At 51.3% G+C, this 22063-nt stretch overlaps 8 protein-coding genes across 8 annotated transcripts; 3 read left to right on the plus strand and 5 right to left on the minus strand.

Moving 5' to 3' along the window:
* Positions 1 to 114: 114 nt before the first annotated feature.
* Positions 115 to 2171, minus strand: N7539_003508 (uncharacterized protein; the record flags this gene model as incomplete). The annotated part of the gene is made up of 2 exons (XM_056933110.1): positions 115 to 1703; positions 1832 to 2171. The coding sequence occupies 2 exons, from the start codon at positions 2169 to 2171 to the stop codon at positions 115 to 117; spliced, it is 1929 nt and encodes a 642-aa protein (XP_056790651.1).
* Positions 2172 to 2651: 480 nt separating this feature from the next.
* Positions 2652 to 4264, minus strand: N7539_003509 (adaptor protein STE50; the record flags this gene model as incomplete). Its single annotated transcript, XM_056933111.1, has 3 exons — positions 2652 to 3676; positions 3780 to 3941; positions 4000 to 4264. 3 exons carry the CDS (start codon positions 4262 to 4264, stop codon positions 2652 to 2654), a joined length of 1452 nt encoding a protein of 483 aa, XP_056790652.1.
* Positions 4265 to 6511: 2247 nt separating this feature from the next.
* On the plus strand, positions 6512 to 7063 carry N7539_003510 (uncharacterized protein; the record flags this gene model as incomplete). Its single annotated transcript, XM_056933112.1, has 1 exon — positions 6512 to 7063. One exon carries the CDS (start codon positions 6512 to 6514, stop codon positions 7061 to 7063), a length of 552 nt encoding a protein of 183 aa, XP_056790653.1.
* A 708-nt stretch (positions 7064 to 7771) lies between these two features.
* N7539_003511 (GMC family oxidoreductase) lies at positions 7772 to 10395 on the minus strand (the record flags this gene model as incomplete). The annotated part of the gene is made up of 7 exons (XM_056933113.1): positions 7772 to 8349; positions 8498 to 8867; positions 8935 to 9006; positions 9086 to 9551; positions 9622 to 9865; positions 9944 to 10069; positions 10161 to 10395. Coding segments are annotated over 7 exons (2091 nt in total), but the record flags the coding sequence as incomplete, so codon positions are not given.
* A 3315-nt stretch (positions 10396 to 13710) lies between these two features.
* Positions 13711 to 14154, plus strand: N7539_003512 (uncharacterized protein; the record flags this gene model as incomplete). Its single annotated transcript, XM_056933114.1, has 1 exon — positions 13711 to 14154. One exon carries the CDS (start codon positions 13711 to 13713, stop codon positions 14152 to 14154), a length of 444 nt encoding a protein of 147 aa, XP_056790655.1.
* Positions 14155 to 16387: 2233 nt separating this feature from the next.
* N7539_003513 (alpha/beta hydrolase) lies at positions 16388 to 17725 on the plus strand (the record flags this gene model as incomplete). Its single annotated transcript, XM_056933115.1, has 3 exons — positions 16388 to 16538; positions 16723 to 17485; positions 17563 to 17725. 3 exons carry the CDS (start codon positions 16388 to 16390, stop codon positions 17723 to 17725), a joined length of 1077 nt encoding a protein of 358 aa, XP_056790656.1.
* Positions 17726 to 18028: 303 nt separating this feature from the next.
* Positions 18029 to 19087, minus strand: N7539_003514 (uncharacterized protein; the record flags this gene model as incomplete). The annotated part of the gene is made up of 1 exon (XM_056933116.1): positions 18029 to 19087. One exon carries the CDS (start codon positions 19085 to 19087, stop codon positions 18029 to 18031), a length of 1059 nt encoding a protein of 352 aa, XP_056790657.1.
* Positions 19088 to 19843: 756 nt separating this feature from the next.
* N7539_003515 (putative PHD and RING finger domain protein) lies at positions 19844 to 21924 on the minus strand (the record flags this gene model as incomplete). Its single annotated transcript, XM_056933117.1, has 2 exons — positions 19844 to 21552; positions 21651 to 21924. 2 exons carry the CDS (start codon positions 21922 to 21924, stop codon positions 19844 to 19846), a joined length of 1983 nt encoding a protein of 660 aa, XP_056790658.1.
* Between the last annotated feature and the right edge of the window lie 139 nt (positions 21925 to 22063).

Genomic DNA, 22063 nt, shown 5'->3' on the forward strand with positions numbered 1-22063 from the left:
GAACAAGGAAGGAAAGACCAGCAATCTTTCCAAATTCGAAAAATCCAATGATTATAAAAAACTCCCTCCCCCTTCGAAGGAGATCAAGAAGACGCACGAACGCATCTATCCTCGTCATTTGCGCACAACTTTCAAAAGCGGTGCAATTCTCGCCCGTTTACTTAGTCCGACTCGATATGGCACCTTTGTCGTGGACAGAATCGGGCTATGCCGGGCAAGCCCCATGGCTGGGGTCCGAATTGTGCTTGAATCGCTTTCTTTGCTCGTGGTTCTTTGCGGAGTATTCGGACCAATGTCGTTGGTGGGAGCGGATTCCTTCTTCTGGGCTGATTGGTTGAGATCTTGATGCTGGGGATTGGGGTTGTCCGAGGGCTGGTTGGGGATCGTTGGGGGTTTGGTTTCGTGATGCGACGCCGAGTCTGATGTTTGCATTTCCACGCTGGAGGTAGCGGTATTGGGAGCAGGAGCGGTGTGAGCTTGTTGTTGCTTTTTCGAAGCCGGAGTGGAAGTGGACTCTATCGCGGTCTGCTTACGTTTGCGACCGCGTTTCTTAGGGCTTGATGGGTCATCTGTGATCGAGGGGGTGTCATTCGCATGGATCTGAACGGAGGAATTGGGCGTTTGTTCTTTGATGGCGTCCCGGTCAAGTGGGATAGGTCTCGAGTCCACACAGATGACATCGTCGTTATCATCATCGTCACCATTATCATCATTGTCCTCGTTCGCATTTGTAATCTTATTGAGGGGTTCTGAGGCTGTCCTGCTTTGTTTGGATTTTTCCTGTTTCGAAGGCCTCGTGTCTGTAGAAGTAGGCTCTGATGGTATTCCGGCTGCGGTACGTTCGTTTGAATTCTCGTCGAATGTGACGGGTAGAACAACCATCAATCCGGATGTCGGTTCGGGCTGGTCCTTGACTTCGTCATTGATCTCGACGTCCGGCTGTGCGACCACTGTCGTTCCATATGGCGATGTCTCGGGCCGTCGTCGATCGCCATTCATGTTCACTTTGGACGTAAAGAAATTCCGCGGCGCAGCAGCAGCAGCGAGCTCATCCTCCTCGTCATCATCTTCATCGGGTACAGGTTGCTTCTTGGGACGACCACGCTTCCTCTTCACGGCTGAATTGTCAATGGCAATCACTGGGGTCGCTAGGGGCAAGGCCAATTCGTCGTGTGCGCTGTGGTCCGACTGCGGAGACATGAGGCTGGACTTGAAATTGTCACTCTTCGATCGGCCCACGCCCGGGGAGGCAACGGACGATATCGGCTGCGTATCGTGTGGAGACCAGATCTGGGGTTGCCAGGATCGAGATCGTTGAACTGTGGTGGTTGGAAGATGGCCATTGTCTAACGGGATGGAGATGGCAGCGTTCATCGCTTGTCCGTTGCGTCCCGCGCTTGGTGAATTCACATTTCCAGTCTCCACGAGTGTGCGGTATTCATAGCCCTGTACGGGCGGTTGCTCCAATGGCTGGGTGAGCACACAAGAATTATCCATCGGAGGTTGACAATGAGTCTGTTCGTGAATCTCATTCTCCCTCCATTGCTGCTGAGCATCATAGCTCTCCATCATAGGATACGAGCCAGGCTGCGAGATCTCGCTTGCCACGCCAGAAATCGTCGACGGTAGAAGAAGGTCCCCATTGGAGGCCTCATCTTCGACTAATCGACGCTGCGCGTGTCCAATCTCGGTGAGCATTGCGCCTAGATATGCATTGATTAGCTGACAATTTTCGATCATCCACGTCTCAGGAGGTCAGATGCTGGTTCTACACTCGGTCAAAAGATTACCACTACGATAAGCATTTCCCTCCACCCCTCCCCGCACTCACCAATTGATCCGCCTCCGCCCTCTGTCGCAGATGGAATCCAACGTTCCTCGCGGCGCTGCTGCGACAGAGTCGGCGCAGAGTGTGTAGTCTCCTGCGACTGTAGGAATTGATCAAAGTTGATACTGATTTCGGGTTCGACGTGGGTATCCCGCCCTGCTGTGCGCTCAATCGGGTAATAAGCTTGCTGGTCCGTCGTGCTTTCATTTGAGCCACCCTGCGCATAATCTTGAGCATGCGACCCTCCTTTGACCGCGTCAGTTGGAGCCGCTGCCTCGAGCTCAATGTCCTCGCCCAGAGGCTCGTCCTCGTCCGAGTCTTGGATGACGTGACCCCAGCCCATGAGTGCGGTGGTGCCGAGTGCATGAAAGCAGCAAAGTGGCGGGCTTATCGGCGCGTTTCAGCGAGACACGAAGTCACGTGACGATGAGGATTTAGGCTTGTATTTTCAAGGGCATTGTTGACTTGGGTTGGATAGGATAATATGGAAAAGGATGCCCGTTGAAGACTCTTTAGGAGATAGAGCAAGGACTTCCCTGGTGAGCCAATCTCCTTATATGCACCGGGTTTGTACACCTTTTGCAATATGTCCTGGATGAGTAAGTACGCTTCCAATATCTTCCATAGATGCAATTGCCTGCACACACACATCAACTTCTACACATATACCAGGCTAGACCCTGTTGAACAGTATCTTTCGGGGAGAAAGGATCTTGATATCTTTCCGGTATGACATTAATACGTGATGACCTATGATATGCTATAACATCTGCTGCTCACAACGCGCAGCGGGGGTATGATGAATGTATGATCGTGATGCTGATCACAAGACTCCACCGGGAAGGTTGATTTGTGCTTGAAGGCGTCCGTTCTCGAACCCTGCGCTGTTCGGTGCTGAACCTGGGAGCAGGTTTTCTGAGTTGTTAATTTTTCGCAACATGAACATGGGCTTGCGATTTTCCTTCTCAAGTTGCTTGAAGAGCATCAAGGGCTTCTCGTCTAATGCCAGGCACCTTTCTTGGTCCCCATAGACGATGTAGAGGGCGTAGGACTTGGGATCGCTATGAATGTTGTACTTTTTCAATGCAGCCGGGAGCACTTTGTAGCAAGGATCCTCCCAGGAGACGCGGAATGACTTGAAGATCTCGCCGCTCGTGGGATGCCCAGAAGGAGCTGCTGAATCACGCGACCCAGACGGTGTCTCCGTGCGAGAAGGTTGCTGGCTTGGCCCATGTCGATCAGCCCGAGAGGCAGAGCGTTGCAGAAGCTCCTCGGACTGGTCGTGAATGTTGCGGCCGCCAGAGCCCGGCTGCGTGTAGGATCGTGGGTTGAGGGTCTGTTGTTGAGAGATGTGGGTATGCGGAGAGGTGGGCGAGGGGATGCCGGGTGAGTGCTGCAAGCCACTCGTTAAGGAAGCGGCGGCAGAAGGGTCGAGATTTTGATGGTCATGGTAGTTGCGGCCCTCGTAGACGGAGGGCGGGATGTGGGTGGGTGAACTCGTCTTGGGGGTGGTGCCTCCGCCGTAGGCGCGCTTGGAGAAGGCTCGGTGTATTTTTGAACCAGTGGAGTTATCGCCCAGGGTGAGAATTGAGGACGAGGTTAGAGTCGTGCTGTCGCGAAACGTATCCGACGATGTACCATGACTTGATGGAGGGGGAAGAGGCTGGGATCGGTCCTTGATGGTCTTGATGAGCGGCAAGATCTCCTCTCGAAGGCGCCGGTAATCTTCCGCTAGTCGATGCATTTCCGTCTCGACCGTAACAATTCTTTCGTCACGGCGCTGGATTGACTGAATCAACCGCGCAATGTCCTCTTGTGACGCATTCTCGTTCATACTCTGATCAGCAGCTGCAGTGAAAGTTAGCGACTCGGGGTCATAACAAGACAGGCGGGACCCCCTGAACCAGACGATAAGGTGGGAAGTTCGAGACAGGGCCTAGATCTAACATACATAATGGAATGTAATGGTCCACCTCAAGAGGAACACATTGCCGAATCTTGATCTCGTAGACACTCTTCAAGATGGTGAGACGGTGGCCCACGCTGTTGATTCCCATCTCTTTCAGTTCGTCGTGACGCAAGGCGATGAGTGCTTCGCCCACGATCGCATTCTCTGTTGATAAAAGCGTCAGCCATCGGTCTGCTCGTTGTATTTCAGGTGGGCGACCAACCTCGAAAGGTACCACAGTATTGGAGCAAGCCCAGGGACGTGAGAAAGTCCACGCATTCGTCAACGGTCCATTGCGAGATGAGTGATTTCGGTGTGCGTGGGCCTTCGCTTCCAAACCGTGTGGGAGTATGTTCTGACGAAGGGATGCTGGAGTCGGTCGGAGACGCTTCCGAGTCTGTCTGAAGGTGCGGCGAGGTGATGACACTGCGTTCGTATTCATCATCCGCATCTGAATCCGCGTGGTAGAGAGACGTCTGGAGCGACATAGTGTCGACAAAGATCGCCAAGTTCCAAAAAAATCGACGAAGCGATGCGCAAGTCTGGCAAATCAATACACCCGATTTGGCAGATCAGATGGCCAGATGACGGACTTTTCACAACCAACGTTCTCTCAGAGAGCCTTCCTCTCTCGAGACCGGCGCAGGCGGCAGAATCTTTCGATGACGATGAGTTCCTCCAAGCACCCGTCAGCTGCGCTGCCTTGTCTGGCGGGGAGCAGATCTCTCCCTCTGGACCCGAGTTTCAGTGAGATTATTGTGGTTCCCTTCTTCTCCGTGATGGGTGGCCCCTTTGCCCGTTTGGCGCCAAGGTGGGTTGAAGCCCAAGGGTATTGACGCGCGGGAAGCAGAGCGGGGAAGCTTGCTCAGGTACTGGGGGCCTTCTTTGATCGCTGCGGAGTCGGACGCAAGTATGGAGACCCGTCGCAAGGGTCTGAAGTCTTGGGAGACGAATACCAGATGAGAGCTTTGAGTATGTAGAGAGAGTCAAGACCGTCCGATGAAATGCGATCCAGAAGCAGAATTTGGATGATAGCAGCGTCTGGGGGGGGGGGGGGGGGGCCGTCTGCGCATTTCCCAAAAGAGCAACCAACCCGCTCCGCGCGAGATCCCAGTGATGCACGTGACTGGGTCTGGCCTCGGGATCTTTTCCATGTTTAATTTAAATTTTATTTGGACTCTCGCGGAACTCTATGTATCATATGTGTTGAATCATGATATCTCCATCTCAGAGTCCTTCAATGTGATCGATCATGAACGGGTCAAGTCACTGTAGATTGCTTCAATCACAGACTTGAATGTGATCATGTCTCAGATTGAACTAAACGATACGCATCTTTTCATCAACACACTCTCATCCCTGGTTGTTACCTGGTTAGTTCGGATGATAGCCAGACAGGATGATTCTCATGGTGTTCGATACACACATTCTGGCGTATATGAATAGTAATTCCAAGCCAAGAGACTGATCGCCGCATTTGGTCCTACGAGATGAATTGGACCATTCAATTCATGAGGCTTGACCACGAAGATTTTGACAGAGGGTCTGAAAGGTGACTCTGTCATGAGAACGATCAGTGACTATTTCCCATCCGCCTTTCAAGGTCGAGGAACACCGATGTCTTTGAAATGTTGAAGCGGATTCAAGAAGCCACCTTTAACGAGTCCACAATGACCATCAAGATGAGTCTCCACTCGTTACTTACGGTTAGCAATGGGCGGCGATTCGAGGTCTAGAACATAGACAGGCATACGTGTAAATTCGACTGCGGTTCCTCGAGGTCTAAAGTCAATGGAAGGCACGATAGATACTCATCTATAGTCTATGTTTGAACCATCTATGAATAATGCTCCCTCTACCCAGAGCTCAGCAATAGAAAAAGACCCATGTAGTTGTGAGCAGACCTGTCAGTGTTTCTAACATTAGACATGGAGAGTAAGTAGTACCTCTGTCTTGAGAATTAGTAGCTTGAAGCTTCTGTACTGAATTAGCTGCCAATCGGCTAGTCCCACCAACCCCATTGATATTATTCAGAATCCAGATTCACTTTCAGTCAGCCTCCTACGTGGATTGTACCTCATTCTGCAATCTCGATTGACGTGAACTGGGAGGTTTACCTTCCACCTCGGACACTAGCCGGAGGTTTGGCCGCAGTGACAGGCCGAACCGCGGGATCAGCGTCATTGCGCCCTTATCCACTTTTTTTTCCCGCGCGCGAGGGCTGACAATCGCATCAACTCTCGATCTGGCGCGGCCCTACACCAGACTCTGATCTCAACTTTCTCCATTTTCATTCTCGTCCTAGATTCCACTCATCCTCTTCTCCTTCCTCGCTTCAGGGGCTGGTCCTCTCTTGTCATTATACAGACTGACGGATTTGGGACCGGGGACCGTGACCGGACGCACTCCTTTCTCGGATCCGACCAACTCCCGCTCATTATCTCGAAGGCGCTTAGTCGCATGCGAAGCACGGCACTGCACAGCCAATTCAGAGCTTTTCTACAAAGTCCCTCGATCCTGACACGCCTTCCATCGAGACCCTGACAAACCTCAACACATCGAGGAGAAATCTACAGATCCTCCTGCACTTACTTTAGTCGAGAACCGACGGGGCCTCACGCCTGTGACATCTTGCTCCTCACCCCTCACGAGTCACCAAACCTACTCCTGCCTCCAAGAACTCCTCACGCTCCCTCACCTCCTCCTCTCTTTTAATCTCACGTCCGCCCTGCAACATGCCTTCCTCCACTCCCACCGGCGGCGCCTCCGCCACCCCAGATGCTCTTGAATCCGACCTCCTCACAAAACTGTCCGCGACGTCTGCCCTCGAGGATCTCCAAGAGACCCTCCTCGTCTCTCTGCATCGCGCAGGTTGGACCGAAAAGATCACCAGTTTGGCCACGGAGCTGCTGCGCGCAGGTCGATGCCAGACCTTTGACGATGTACTAGAGGCGGTGGTTGCGTCAGCCGAGGGCCGAACACATCCGGCGTTGGGATCAAAGCACGTTGAGAAGAATGGTGGCCCGACGTCCAATGGGACAAAGGAAGGCAGGACCAACGGAACGAGAAAGGACAAGGACAAGGACAAGGACAAGGACAAGAATTCGACGCATTCGGATTCGAACAAGTCCAGTGCACCTTACGATCCATTCAAGTACATTGAAGAAGTGGACGTGCGCATTCCCGAGACCGTGGTGGATGAAGGCGTGCGCGGTCTCAAGGACATTCTTCGGGAGATGGTTGATCTGGAGGATGAAAATACGCCGAATGGGGAGAAGAAGAAATGAATACCGGGCAGCACCAGAGTATCCTTGTTCTTTACTCTGGAAAAGTGTTGAAGTGATGCATTGTCATTGTGGCGAGTCCCTTGGACAGTCGATTCCCTTTCCCCATTTTTCTTTTCTTTCTTCTTTTTGGATCTTTTCGGATGGGGTTGCTAATTGCATTGAAGGCCCATTTGATGTCTTTTGCTCAGGTCCTTGTCTTGAGAATATGCGCATATTTTACTTTTGGGAATCTTTCATGTCCCTGGGGAAAACAATACCCACAGACATTTTAAGAGGGAGACCATCGCGAGAGCGATCCGTTTGAGTGAGCTTAGCACAATAGATCAAACCATTGTTCGGAGATACAGAATTTTGGGGACGAGTCTAGAAGAGTAGAATTCCAACATGAAACAAATGACAGAATTTTCTTCGCGCCGAATATAGAGCTCGTCGAGAAAGGAACTATACGAGAAACCTGGGGACATACTATGCTTGCTCTGCGATACAGCATTCTTTGACGTTGTTCATTAACTTCATCACACCTCTAGCATAACCTGCTGTATAGACATGGCTCTTGAGCAACACAGATCTATCAGGCGTCGTGGATCATATCAAGAATGCATGGTCACTTCCACCCCAGCTCAAACCCCCAATATTAGTATCGATCACCAATGACATCTGAAACGGGCAACATCATCTTCACCATCACAATCACTGGAGAACGGACCCCGCAAGAGCAAGAGCAACAGCACACATCATCATCACACGTCCAGGAGCACACAAACCCCCCTTCAACCCGGCACTAACTTGACGACTCGAAGCCGCAACACCACTCGACATGGCAACCCCCGTGGCCCTCGACCCCCCCTTTAAAGATCCCGTCGTCGCTGACCCCGTGTCCGGCCCCGTCGCATTACTCGTCGTCGTCTCCGTCCCCATCGACGCCCGCATCTCCGAATAATACTTCCGAATAATCATACTCGCTTGCTCGGCCACCCCGTACGTCGACGACATCAAGTGAGTTGACAGAGCAATAGGGGGCACGCTGGCGTCGGCCACGCGCACGTTGGATAGGCCGTACACGCGGAGATTCGCGTCGACGACGCCACCCTTGTCGCGGGGTAACATGGCACAGGAGGATGAAGGGTGGTATTCGGTTCCGGCGGCGGAGAGGATCCAATTGAGCCATTCTTCGTCTGTTTGGACGGAGGGCCCTGGGGATGTTTCTTTGGTGAGGGTTTTGCTGATGGGGACGGTTTGGCCGAGTTTGCGTGCGAGTTTGAGGCCTTGGCGGAGGATCTCGTAGTCTGTTGAAGATGATGTGAGCTTTCTTTTTCAAAAAAAAAAAAAAAAAAAAAAGGTGGGAGATTTAGAGAGCAAAAGAGGCAGCAGATGTATCGCAGACACTGGTCTGGTCAAGTCTGAGGTGAGTGGGGGGCGCACTGCGTTACATACCAGCTGGATTGACTAGATAATTGGGATCAATGACCGGGTACTCCATTGGATTTGAAGAGTTGATTGTAATCCGACCATGACTGTATGGATGTTGTAAAGCTGCAGTAATCCCAACATCACCATTGCCGTCACTGTTCATGAACAGAAGCTCAATCTGTCCGATGGGTGAATCGAGGATGGTCGTTGCGGTGGTGTTGCAGATTGCCGTGTATCCATCAATGACACCCTTGTCGTAGGTCGTGTCGGGTTGATACTGATCAATTTGGTCGAGGATGCGTGTCTTCAGCTGATCGACACTGGACTCATAGATGCCGGTCGCGTTCACATAGGCAATGGCCGAATCGATGTATGTCAGAAACAGAGGGTTGTTCTTCGACAAGATGAAAGGTCAATAATGACATGTTTCACACTTTGAGACTTGTGAATGATAGACTCACCCTCTCGCTTCCATTGTCATAGAAGATAGAGCCGGCCGTTTCCACGTTGGTAGTCCAGGTCACTGTTGCACTCTGGGTGTTTATTAATATCTGAATTTTCCCCAGAGAAAGCCAATCGCCGCCGGTTTCACATTGACAGGAGGAAACTCACTATATGATCTTGAAGGTGCTGACCGACGCCAGGAAGTTCGGAAACCAGGGCGACTCCCGCGTCAGAGAGAACATCGGTCGGGCCCACGCCACTGTGAAGCAAGACCGCTGGACTGCCAACAGTGCCAGCTGCAAGAATCACCTCCTTGTTGACTTGGACTCTGCGTTTCGTCTCTCCGCCGTCCATACTATACTCCACCGCATTCGCTGTGAGATCTTTCGAGGTTCCGGTAGAATTCTGAAACAGGATCCGCATCACATGCGCATTGGCGAGAACGTCGTAGTTGCTTCTGTTGGGTAGAGGGTCGAGATATCCCGACCGACTGTATGAGCGCGTCCAGTTGGTAGGATTGATGCACGAGGTAGATACCTCAGCACCCCATGGTTCACCACCATACATGTTGGCAGAGCTTGCAATGCCCATGTTGACTAGGGACGTCTCCCACTGGCCAACTTGCGCAAAGGTGCTATACATATCCAGCACAGCATTAGCATCTTGAGGCAGGCAGAAGGCTTGGAGGTGAATGAAGACCGTACAATCCAGGATACGAGGCATGAATGGGCCCGCTTGTGCCGTGATCGGTAATATTCCAGGTGATGTGGGCTTTTCCGGCCATCTCATCGGATGGAGGAGTGAATGTTTCGCTCTTCTTCATTGCGGCGTAGAACGATTCCCAGCCCCAGTTCTCGGCGCCATCCATGTCTCCTAGCATGTCTTTCCATGCGTTGATCTCAATCTCTCCGGGTCGTGTCAGGTACAGCCCATTGATGGCAGAGCTGCCTGTGATGGAAGCAATTGACAGGCGTCAGTGGAAGCACACCTCAGGATATTGACTCGAGAGGAATTCAAAGCACGCACCTCCCAACACTTTGCCACGGGGCCAGTATATCTCACGTCCATTTGCGTGAGGCTGTGGGATGGTGTGGTACCCCCAGTTCAACGGCGTTGTCCAGAGTGAATCGAAATAGGAATAAGCTGGCGTATCTGTTCGGCACGTGTCAGTCAAAGAGACCGTGATTTTGACATGATCAAAGGTGAAAGCTGAAGACCGAGATGCTGAGTTTTCCAAACACACCTATCCGAGTTCGATATTCGTCTCCATCACCTCCTGCCTCGAGAACAAGTACTGTATGATTGACATCTTCCGACAATCGTGCACCAAGCACGAGACCGGCCTGTCCTCCTCCCACAATTACAAAGTCATACGCATCGGCGATCTCCGTACGCGGCGATAAAGCGACGACGAAGGATTGCACAGCCAGTACAAGACTGGACCCTATGATCCGCACCAGGGGACTTGAAGCTCGCATTTCGGAAACGGATGCCTTTCAGGATTAAACCGGGGGATTGAGTCACAGGAATCTCTCTCGCACACACATACCCACACACAAACAAACAAACACGCATGCCCGGGTGGGAGCTCGGAGCAGAAGTATTCCTCCTCATCACTCAAGCTAAGGCACTTTTTCAGATGAAGGTTCACTTGGCGCACGCCTCTGCGTTCACCTGATCCACCAGCCATCCAGCCATGCGAATAGTCCGGCAAAAGGTTCCTGTTCCATTACATAGTCCAGAGGTCCACTGTCCAGAATCCGCTGTCCACTATCCACATCTTCCCCTTCAATTGACGAGAGAGATCACAATCATCACAGGCAGAGGAGAAGGAGCGGGTCCGTCTTGGGACAAGTCACTTGGTTCCGTCCTTGCCAGAAAAAGCTTGTTGTCCACGATGCTGCTCGCAAGATACCCACGGTCTAGTCACGGTAGTAGTAATGATAGACACGGGCACGCAACCGAAAAGAGGCAGATCTTCTCGACGAGAAAGTCTTCTGCCCCGAACCACACCTGCGAGATGGCCATCTGCACCAGATCATTGCCCGATGCAAATCGCCAATCGCCAATCGCCCCGCTGCTGTGCCTGGTGGGCGCGATGGTGGATTAAGTTGAACCGTGTTCGCGCAGCCGAACACGTTCAAGCCGATCCACCGGAATCTACTGCTTCGTCCAATGGTGGTTGGTGTTGACGACGATTCACTGATCCATGGACCCTCCCGTGGAAACACCTTGACGCAATACGGACGATGGGGACTATTGTGCCTGTGAATAAGCGTCGAGATCGAGAGGTGAAGAGGTTCTTTCGTCATGGGCAACGGACACCCTTGGCTCTCCTCGGGAAACAGCCACCTTGGAAGGAGCAAGTTTAGAGATGATGGGCGGTTCATGCCAAGCAGATCGGACTTCAGTTGATCCATCCGTGCATCATCGGAGAAATATCGACCATGGCGCGATTCCTCAGGTCTACTATATGTATGACCTTCGAGTGTATGGACTATGGAGGAACAAGCGCCTATACATTCTTATCATCCTCATCCTCATCCTCATCCTCCATACAGACCATCAATGGATGTTGATCACAGATCTGGTTCATCCGAGCGGGGCACGCAATGTGGCTGGGTCGGCGAGACCCCCTGGATCTAACAGTGAGAGGCGATGCATTTGATCCCCAACCAAACGGAAGCCATTGTGGTCTCCGGTCAGTGGTCACACTGATATTCGGACCTCAATTCCAATTGTCCAGAAACCCTTTTTTTTCCCCCTCTCTCCCCTATTTGCTTTTTCTTCTGGGGAAGATCTCGTGGCCAGTCTGCAACTAGCGTGGAGGGTCAGAGAGTTCGATAGTTCGCGTGCTCACCAGCCACCGCGATCCGATCGAGATTCTAGTGCTAGCGGCCGAGTTGGAACTTGGCCCCCCAAGCCGCCCAACTTTCATGACTTGTTGCTGTTTTGCCAGTTTGGATTTGTATCCTTCTGTGGCCTACTTTACGTAATCTTAGTGACTGCGACCCACCTAGTCCTACACCTTGAAGTCCAATTGTAAGGGGCTACGATCCCCCGACAATCTCGCAGGCTTTCTGGAAATCAATTGAGAGTGGAAAAGGGAAAACAAAAACATACAACAGCCAGGATTCGCATGTGGTCACCCACCATACTACTGACTGGCCGGCGTGTGGCTTGAGTACGGCTGAGCGGACGGGAAGCCCTATTTTCCACACCCTATGGTCGTATGTGCTTGCTTGATAGATGAGAAGGATTAACACTCATTAGCTTAAGAATAGAAAAGGAGGAAATCTTCTTTATAACGGTGGACTGTAGACATCCCAAATGACTAGTCGCTGATTAAGATTGAACTACGTTCTAATTCTGGTACTAGTAGTCAGATTTCGGAGTTTGTATATCGTAACCAGTGTCCGAGTACTTATATACCCGAGTCGTAAAACCGAAACTGAGAAGAGGTGTTATCAAATAACAATTATTTCTTACTCGTACATCAATAGACGGGCAGAAACCCTTGCAGGCTACCTTTTCTATATCGAAAAACACACACAAAAACATACAACAGCCAGGATTCGCATGTGGTCACCCACCATACTACTAAATGGCCGGCGTGTGGCTTAAGTGCGGCTGAGCGGACGGGAAGCCCTGTTCTCCACACCCTATGGTCGTATGTACCAAAGGTAGTTGGCATTTCAATTATATACCAATCAAACTCAAAGTCATGAAATCACGCGAACATGGAATGCACTCAATCCATAGATTTGTCAACACCAACGCCTAACATTCGTTTACAAGCACGTCCGTTACGATCGTAATAGCGGATCAAGCTTATGTTTACATGTGAGGCAAGGATTTGGGCCCAAATTTAGGCCTTGCAGGGTGCTCCTCGTTTCCACGAATGATATTTCCCTCAGCGTTAGGTGATAGCTACTATAGCTTTCATGGTTTAAGACCTGAGGCAACCTCACTGGACTTCAATCACTTAGTGCTGAGAAAATCACACGCAAAGCTGACAAGATGAACATCTCCGAAACAGCCACTCACCTTGATACCTCGTTCATTTTCCAACTACCACTCAACTTCGATTTCAAGTCAACTCTGGCAGTCTGGGCATCAAAATTGACAAGGCACTAAGCAACTTACTGAAATATCTCTGGCCACTACCTACTTAACACCCTGGTCATAAGTGTAGTACTAACGCTATAGTATACGTGTTCAGACATCATCAAGTCCAATACGGTAGGAAATCACACTACCACGGCTGCTGTGGCTCTCTCACGCAGGGATCCACGAGATCACGTCAACCCCATTGTCCTATGGAAAGTGTTTCCCTTTTGGTCCGCGGCGGCACTTAGGGCTACCGCCACTTCATCCTTATTTAAACTCATCTCTCGATCTTCGACCTCCTCCTCCCACATATATTCGGACATCTTCTCCATTTGATGAATTTGATAAACATACGCAAGTGTTCAAGTTTGTCAAGGCTAACCTTTGCGGGATTCTTCAAAAGAAAAGATGCCCTTCCTGGTCCCCACGCCCACCCAGCAATTCTCTGCTCACAACCTCCAGCCCGAAGGGCAATTTTATACCCAGACCTCACGGAAAGCTTGCGCAAGGTAGCCCAATCCAGGGGCAACCCTTATGTACATGTCGTTGCTCTTCTTATCCACTATGAAGCCGACAATACTAATGCAGAAGATGATGTCACGACCTTTGCCCGATTACTGCAAGATGTATTCAACATCCGAAGCTGACGACTTTGCATCTTCCCGAGTGAACGCTAACCCGGAATGGTAGTGGATAAGACAATCTCCGATTATCTCAAGTCCACCAATTTGGAGGCCCAGCGACTATTTATCCTTTACTACGCCGGTCATGGATTTGTCAATGATGGTAACTTCTGCCTCGGTGATCAGGCTACATTCTTCTCCTGGAACATGATTGATTACCGTCTCCTCACAACGCAAGGTCATCACGATACGGAGAAGGTCGACGTTCTCGCTGTTGTAGATTGTGGCTATGGTGGACAGATCCCGAGGACTTGGGGAAGCCAGTCTATCCAGATCCTGGCTGCCTCGGCAGAGGTATCCAACGTCCGGACCAAGAATCAAATTTCATTTACGCGACTCTTACACAGGTCAGCGCATGCTTTGGCCCAGAATCCGTCTTCTTTGGCCAACCAGCGCGCCATTTCGGTCATCACTATCTTCGATCATATTTCAAAGTCGTTTTAAAAAAAAACCAGTGTTCGCCCTTGCTTCAATACAATTTGCGGATATTGCCCGATTGTGCTTCCTATCAACAAGCGAAGATGGTCAGTAACGTCGTCTACCACTACTTCTCCGCGTCTTTCGACGTCCTCAACCGAGTAACTACCCCCCTATCTGGCAAAGCAACCGGGCCTCACAGGATCTCATGTCCTTGCTCGGCTGACTATCGGCGGAAGGGGTGATGAAGCCCTTGATACCTTCAATGAGACCTGGCGACACTTTCCTCCCAGCATGCAGCCAGAGGTCTTGGATGCATTCAATACAACTCAATCAGTCGTCATTCTCACGGACGTATCCCATGAGACGTGGGCTCCGTGGTCTATGGCCGTCGTGGATATCCTGGTCGGCCGATCTTTGGTTCGTCGGGAAAGGCTCGGTCAGACCCCTACTTGTCAGGCTCTCCTACTTGTCAGGCTCCTTCTGGTTAAGCCAGTGAGGCTTGATACCTCGAATCCTCAGAAAACGTTGGTCACTCGTGACAAGCGTTGGACCCCAGCGGTTTCAGTAGGCTCGATTGAGCTTTGCCATTGATTTTGGAAGTAGATAGGTAGTACAAAGTCGGTTGCTCAAGAATGTGAAGAAGGGGATATCACTACAAAAAAAGGGTCACACGTTCACTTCTCAGGCGGACAAGTAACAAGCTAAGAGGGATATCACTGGACTTCACGACCACTTGGTCGAGGATTTCTAAATCGAGATGACCGAAACATTCAATATGCCAGACGGGCGATGTGGTTTCATACAACTGGGCTTGTGGTTTAGTGGTATAATACTCCCTTAGCATGGGAGTGGTCCGGGGTTCGATTCCCCGCGAGTCCATTGCTTTTTGCTTTTTGCTTCTTGAGGATTCTGTAAGTGGGTCTTGATTTTGGGGACTACCCCATTTCTAAGTTCTTGCCGCTTTTGGAACTAAATTGGATTGATAATACTTGAGCGATTATGGTTTTTAAAGCTTAGAAAACTGGATGGTAGTTTTTCGCTACGAGATGTACGGGAATATATACCGCTCGGGTGAGACTCACAAAGTCGGGTATCTGTCTACATGGAATGCCGCTAAGGCGTGCCACTTCACTTCCATGTGATCGCCTTCAATGCACGGGCGCAAGAAAAGAAAAGAAAACAGGGTACATTGCTCGTAAGAGTCGCACATTGGCCTTTTGAGAGGATGGAATTGTGTAACAAGGCGACTCAGGCGAGCCAGCTGAGGTAAGTTAATGCCCCGTGCCCAGTGCCTAATCGGCTGCATGTGTGAACAGGGGACTATTGAACTGTATCGAGAGAGATTCGAAAACATGGACCAAGGGGATCTTACCACTTTCTGCCTCGAATCAGCTTGTCAATGATCAAGGCCCCCAGCCCTCCTCCACTAGACCTAGTCCCTGTAGGGACTGATGTATGCTGTACTTGTATAGTATCTCACCATTGTGTACTTTTGTACACTGCTTGACATATTGCCTGCCAAGACTGTCAAAATAGCTTATCAACCCGGTACCCAACGTCAGCACCGAAACAACATTCGCCTCTTCCAAAAAAAAAAAAAGAAAAATAAAAAAAAAAAAAAAAAGCAAAAACACTCGGCCATGCATCGTTGCTCTCGAAGCACCGAGAAGCATGCAGATCTACCAATATGCAGCTATCCGTGTCAAACCAAAGACGCAGCTCAAGAAAACCCTGCCGAGTGTCACCTATGACACCTGGAATTGACGACTGTTTTGTCTTGGCTCCTATGGTAGAAAGAAGATCAATGCTTCCAGTCACCAGCACAGTCCAACCCAATCTTGACAGTGGTCATAGTCAGACGAATCCTTCTGTAACCCGATTACCACCGGCAAAGAAATGAGATGCAAGCAATCGTGAAGTCGGCCACCTAATACTGCGGGGTTACCCCCCACGGCTCGATAGCCGAGCCGAGGCGGGATTGAATTCAGAAATTGGGGTAAACAGTGGGGTCTGGTTACGAATGATGGGAGTTCAATTCAGCCTGTGGCCTGTGCCTATGGCCTGTGCCTGTGCCTGTGTCTGTGTCTGTGTCTTTGTCTGTGTCTGTGGCCTGGCGCTCGACAGATTTAAACCCCTCCTTGGTCCCGGTTGAGAAAAAGCTTGTCTTCTGGTCCTCGTCTGCACCTAAATATCCATATTCAAATCTCTTGTCCCAGATCAAGTGCTTCTTGTAACTTCCGAACCGATCATATCAATCATGGATTTCTCCGAGTATACCGGTCCCAGTGCGGAGTGGCTTGCGATTGAGCCCACCTTGCCTGCAATGCCTCAAATGCCGCCGTTGGAGTTGAGAGACATGGTCAACAAGGGGCGTGAGGAGCTTGCAGCTGAGGGGATCAAGGAAATAGGTATGTCAAGTTCAAGCAGTGAGCGAGACAGGCAACTGGGAGCAAGTGGGGAGATATAGTTCTCTTCCTCGCGAGGAAATCCAGGAGAGCGATATTCACCCCCTAAAACCTCATAACCACCATTTGATATGATACTCTCGCATACGCTTACATGTCGGCTTCTTCCTTCTTTTCCCCTCTCCAGCATCCCAAGTCCAAATGCAAGATTACATTGTGACAACTCGAGACGGCGCATCGCTCGAGGTCCGCACATACCGACCCTCGACCATTGCCAATTCCGAGAAACTCCCTGTATATATCCACCTTCACGGCGGAGGCTATCTCTTCGGCACCCTCGCCTCTGAAGACGGCATCTGCTCTCGCATCGTCGTCTCTCGCATGCAAAACAACACCCCCGTGGTCGTGCTCAACGTCAACTATCGGCACACCCCCGAACATCAATTCCCCATAGCTTGGTACGACGTCGAAGATGCCTTTGTCTGGCTTCACGACAACATCGACCAGATCGGTGGTCTCGCCGATCAAGTCGTCGTGGGTGGTATCTCGGCCGGTGCTCACCTAACCGCGTCACTGACACTCACCCAACTATACGGTGATAATGAGCGAGTCAAGTCCTGTCCCAGGATTCGCGGCCAGGTGCTGATGATTCCTGCCCTCGTCTCGGCCAAGTACTATGGCAATCGGAAGGAGATGCTGCGCAGCCCCGAGGTGTCGAGTTATGTGACTTGTGCCAATGCCCCCATCTTGCCAGTCAGCAGGATTGACTTGTTCATGAAGCTGCTCAACATTGACAGATATCCGAATGCAGCACGGGATCTGCGCATGAACCCGGGAAATGTCACTGCCGAGGAAGTCAAGGGCTTGCCTCCGACGACCTTTGGTGTTGCAGGCAATGATCCCCTTCGAGATGAGGGTCTTCTCTTCGCCAAAATGCTCTGCGAGAATGGGTGAGTTTTGCCAGTCCCTAACAGACCTCTCAGAGCCATCAATGGTGATCAAATGCTCATCTTATTTCTACTGCCAGGGTGCCCGCCGATGTCCATGTCTTCCCTGGTCTTCCTCACGGATTTCGGCGTTGGTTCGGCAAGTCTGCCACCGGAAAGAAGTGGGACGACGTCATGAGTGGTGGCATTAGTTGGGCTTTGAGTAACCCAACTGTTCAGCCATTTACAATCAAGGTCGAGTAATCTGACACAATTGCGAGGAGAGCATCAGTTCTCTAATGGCAGCAACCCGTGGAAAGTCATGGTGGATATTGTAATTTTGTATAACTAGCCGTGATCACATACTTCTTGTCTCCAGTGACAGAGCTGTTTGCAGAGCTGGTGAGGTAGAGCCGTTGAGCATGCAATGATAGATGTTATCGGAATAACAACCAGTGAACAAAGTGCACCTGACAGAACGAGTCCATGTCCTCTTGTTCAAGACTGAAGCAAGGGCAAATGATATCGCCGCCATTATAAATTTACATGAGGGTATGCGTACAGCCGTCAACAACTCCAAGGTTCTGCGCAGACCGATGCTGCTGCATGCAGTCTTTTCTTTAGACGTCGATTTTCCTCCTCCAAAACTGCCATTCTGTGCTGCATCGTCTGCAAAATTTCGAGAAGCTCATTTTGTCCCGCTTCAATCTGATGGACCCTGGTGGCCAGATATCTGTTGTCCTCTTCAAGTTGCAGACGTTGTGCATGTGACTGTAGGCAATCTACCATATTCGCGGGAGGAGGAGAAGTTGACTGTAGGTGATCCACCAGATCCATGGGAGGAGAGGATGACTGAAGACGATCAATTGTATTCTCCGGAGGAGAAGACGGAGCTTGTACGATGACCACGCTCTCCAACCTTTGAATGCACGGCTCAGCGGACCGAGGCTTGCATGGTGAAGATGATGGCGATTCGGACGATGCAAGAGGTGGTACTCGTGAAGATGCAATGTTCGAGGAACCGAAGATGAATAGTGTGCCCTGCTTCAAACTGTCCCACATACGCAACTCGGCGCCGTCGGCGACAAGTAGACGAGACACCTCCTTGGCCCCCAAAGCCCGAGACTCTTCTCTCGCATGTCGGTCTCCTTGAAGAATCTCCGTTGCCCGATCACGGACCTCTGCATTGGTTGCAAAGGGTAACATTACGCCTGCAAGCAGCAGACACAAGGCCGGGTCCAAGGTCAATCTTTCGATGGCTTGGTACGTATGCCAGAAAAACATGATCTGAATGTCGAGGTGCGTGAAGAACGCTCGTGAGTTTTTGAAACGATCCAAAATGGTTTGTGTGACATGGAGAGTCTCGACTGATGGTGTTGAGAACGACGAACTTCCGGACCGAGTGAGTTGCTGCGACTCTGGAGGTTGAGACGAGTCGACTCGCGGAGCGTTCTCGGACCATTTCCTGAGCTCTTCAGCCACTCGACGCTCTTGTTTTTTACGTTGGATATGAATTTCTGCATTGCTAAGTTTATTCTTTGTCGTTATGCAAAGAAGTAGCTGCAAAGTATCCGGTAGCGGATCGCAGCGCTCACAGTCGCAGTCTGCTGGATGTTGTCGCACCATTTTGTGGAGCGAGACGAGCGTCACGAAGTTTAAAACAAACAAGCGTGAAGGGTCGTAAGGGCTCGCAGTTCTGTGTTGAAAAGCTTCAAAACATCTATCAGAACAGAGGAAGAAGACTTAAGTGACCGCAGGTTGAACAAACTTTGTGAGGAGGTAGACTAAACCCTGAAGTCGTAGTATTGAAACTTGGGAAGCCTGCAGATTGGAGTAAGAACGATGGCGCTGTTGAAGACGCCAGGTGGAAGGCGCGCTGGAGGGACAAGGGACGCCGGGAGTGTTCTCAAAGCACCAACGAGGTACAAGGCTGAAAGGCAGGTCACCATATCTTTGTCTCATGTAGACCTTAACAAAGAACGCTTCCACTCCGACAGACACGAATAATTCCTATCTCAAAAAGCCAGCCAAACCAGAGGCAGAAGACAACACATAGGAACCCGGCTCTGGCAAATCTACGTGTAGTGTTGAGGATCATCCACAACGTGGAAAATTACTCAGACAGTAGAATCAAAGTCGCTATCATTCAGTCATCAAGTCATGTGGTCAAGCAAAAGCGGCACCTGGAGCTTCCCTAGAAATTATCTTGCTGATGGCCGGTTCACTGAGCCATTGAAAATACAGAAGAAACACCCTCGCAATAACATGCACCGATCCTTCAAACCTTAAGTAGCAAAATCAGATTTCGCTGAGTTCCCACGAAATAAACGCCGTTGGAAATGCTTTGAGCTAGTTGAAGAAAAAGCGAACCGATGGAGCTTGTCATGCACCGTCGCCCGCTGACGCCGCTGGCTGCGCGGTCTGCTTCATTTTCAATTTCTGCTTCTGCGCCTGGCGATCCTCCTTGTTCTTCTTATGCAAGGCACCGACAGTCTTCTGTACCTCAAAGTTCGCAGTGTTCTCTAGATCCGTACGAACCTCTGGGCCGAGAGTCTGGGCTTTGCCCACGCGTTTGTAGAGCAGACGTGAGATTGTGCGATTGGTTTCGGTGAATTGCTCTCGCGTGATGGTCTTGGAGCGATAATGTGGCTTCAGAGCGGTGCTGACCATGCTGCGAATGTCCGATTTCACTTCGGAGGAAGGCTCGCCGCCACGGGAAGATGTCTCTGCAGACCGAGAGCGCGTTTTCTCGGTGGCCGCTCGTGGGATTCGAGAACGCGGACGATATGATTCGTCAGATGACGCTGATTGTGGTTTGGCTGGAGCCGGTGGACGGGGGCTTCCGGAAGTGGAAACCTGAGGAGAGAATGGTGGTGATGAGGGCTGCACTGGAGACGATAGTCGAAGGGGAGAGAGTGCACGAGTACGCGAGAAGGGCGGAGGTGTGGCGGATGAGAGTCGCGGAGAGGACCGGTGGGAGGACAGGGCAGAGGCTGTTGGCGAAGAGGGACCCGAGGAAGCGAGATCAGCCGGGGCGCCGGATGCCGGAGCAGGTCGCATGAGAGGCGTTGTGCGCTCGTTGGCAGATGCGTGCTCGACTTCTTGCAGCAGACAGGAGAGAAAACTAGGCTCAGCCGAAACAGCACCATTTACCCGACCAGTGGCACCAGTCGAATCACGAGTAGAGCTAGCGCTACCAGTAGAGCTACTACTACCGCCGACGCCACCGGCGCTGCCCGCAGTCGCCGTTCTCGAGGTGTCTCCAGTCTGTTGCGCTATCGCGGCGAGGTCCTGGGGTCGCCTTGTGCGAGGACGCTTGAGCTTACGCTGTGGCTCAGAGGATTCAGGTTCAGGCGATAGGGTCGGTTCTTTGCGTTTGCGAGCAGCACTGGGATCATTTTCGATCTCGCGAGCTCGTTCAAATGCGTTCCAGGCCCGCATCTCCTCGAGAGACTCCGGCTCAGGCGTGGGGTTCCTCGGCACCCGAGGGCGCGAGGGCCGGGGAGATTCAAGGTCGAAGAGGGGGGCACTGTCGCGAAAGCGATGTCCACCTCCCTGTCGCTCAGCGACCTCGAATCTGCGTTGCCAGGCCCGAAACTCGCGCTGATTTGCCTCCTCACGCCGTCGCTGCTGTAGCACACGCTGAGCAGCACGATCATCATCGTATGGGAAATCTAAATCGAAGTTGAGATTGTCCCATACAGCTTGCCACACGCGTGCCCAGTGGAAGGAGTTTACCTGGTCACTGCTTCGTGTCTGACGGCGCGAACCCCGTGTGCGACCGTCTCGACGTGCTGTGGTGCGAGGCTGGGAATTCACTATCTCCGCAGCAGGCTCCACCGCCCGTAGCGTCTCACACATGTCGCAGTACCAGTCCCCAGAAGGCACACCCTCCAGTCCCAAGCAAAAGACATGAGATGGAGCATCGCAGCCGTCACAAAGGAGCAGCACATCTTCATCACCGCACTGTCCGCAGATTGTGCAAGGTAGATAGTCGCCGAAGTCTTCATCGCCGTAGTCAGCTACCATGGATGGGTCGATCTCGGCGACCTGGACACGGTCTTGGACAGCGTATGATGAAATGATCGGACCTAGAGCACGCACCACCAGTTAGTCCTACTCCATGCAGCAAAAGACGATGTTCGGCCTCGACATCGAGATATGTATAAGGGAGTTGAAGTATACGTACCTCCAGGCTGGTTCTTCAACTCTACCATGTTGAAATTACGGCGACATATCGGGCAACTATTTGCTCTTTCCACCCAGGGCTTCAGGCAAATATGGTGAAGTATGTGTCCGCAGGGCAACAATTGGGCTATCTCACTAGAGCATTCGTCATCACTGGACATCGGGGCCTTAGCCGCTGGGTCAGCAGCATCGAGTCTTGGCACTGCCTCGACCGCGAGAGGGTCACTAGCGCTTTCGCCAAGGTCCCCTAGACAGACGATGCACGTGTCAGACATGGGAAAAGTAGAAGATAGGGATCGATCGGTTGGCAAACGGCATGAAGCATCGAAACGAAAGAAGTGAAGACAAAGAAGTAATGAGGGAAGAGTGTGTAGAGTGTAAAGTGGAGAAACGGGAGTCGGGCCTTTTGAAGGT

Source organism: Penicillium diatomitis (assembly GCF_028827545.1).
Source record: "Penicillium diatomitis strain IBT 30728 chromosome Unknown utg000004l_segment0_segment0, whole genome shotgun sequence".
NCBI classification, from domain to species: domain Eukaryota; kingdom Fungi; phylum Ascomycota; class Eurotiomycetes; order Eurotiales; family Aspergillaceae; genus Penicillium; species Penicillium diatomitis.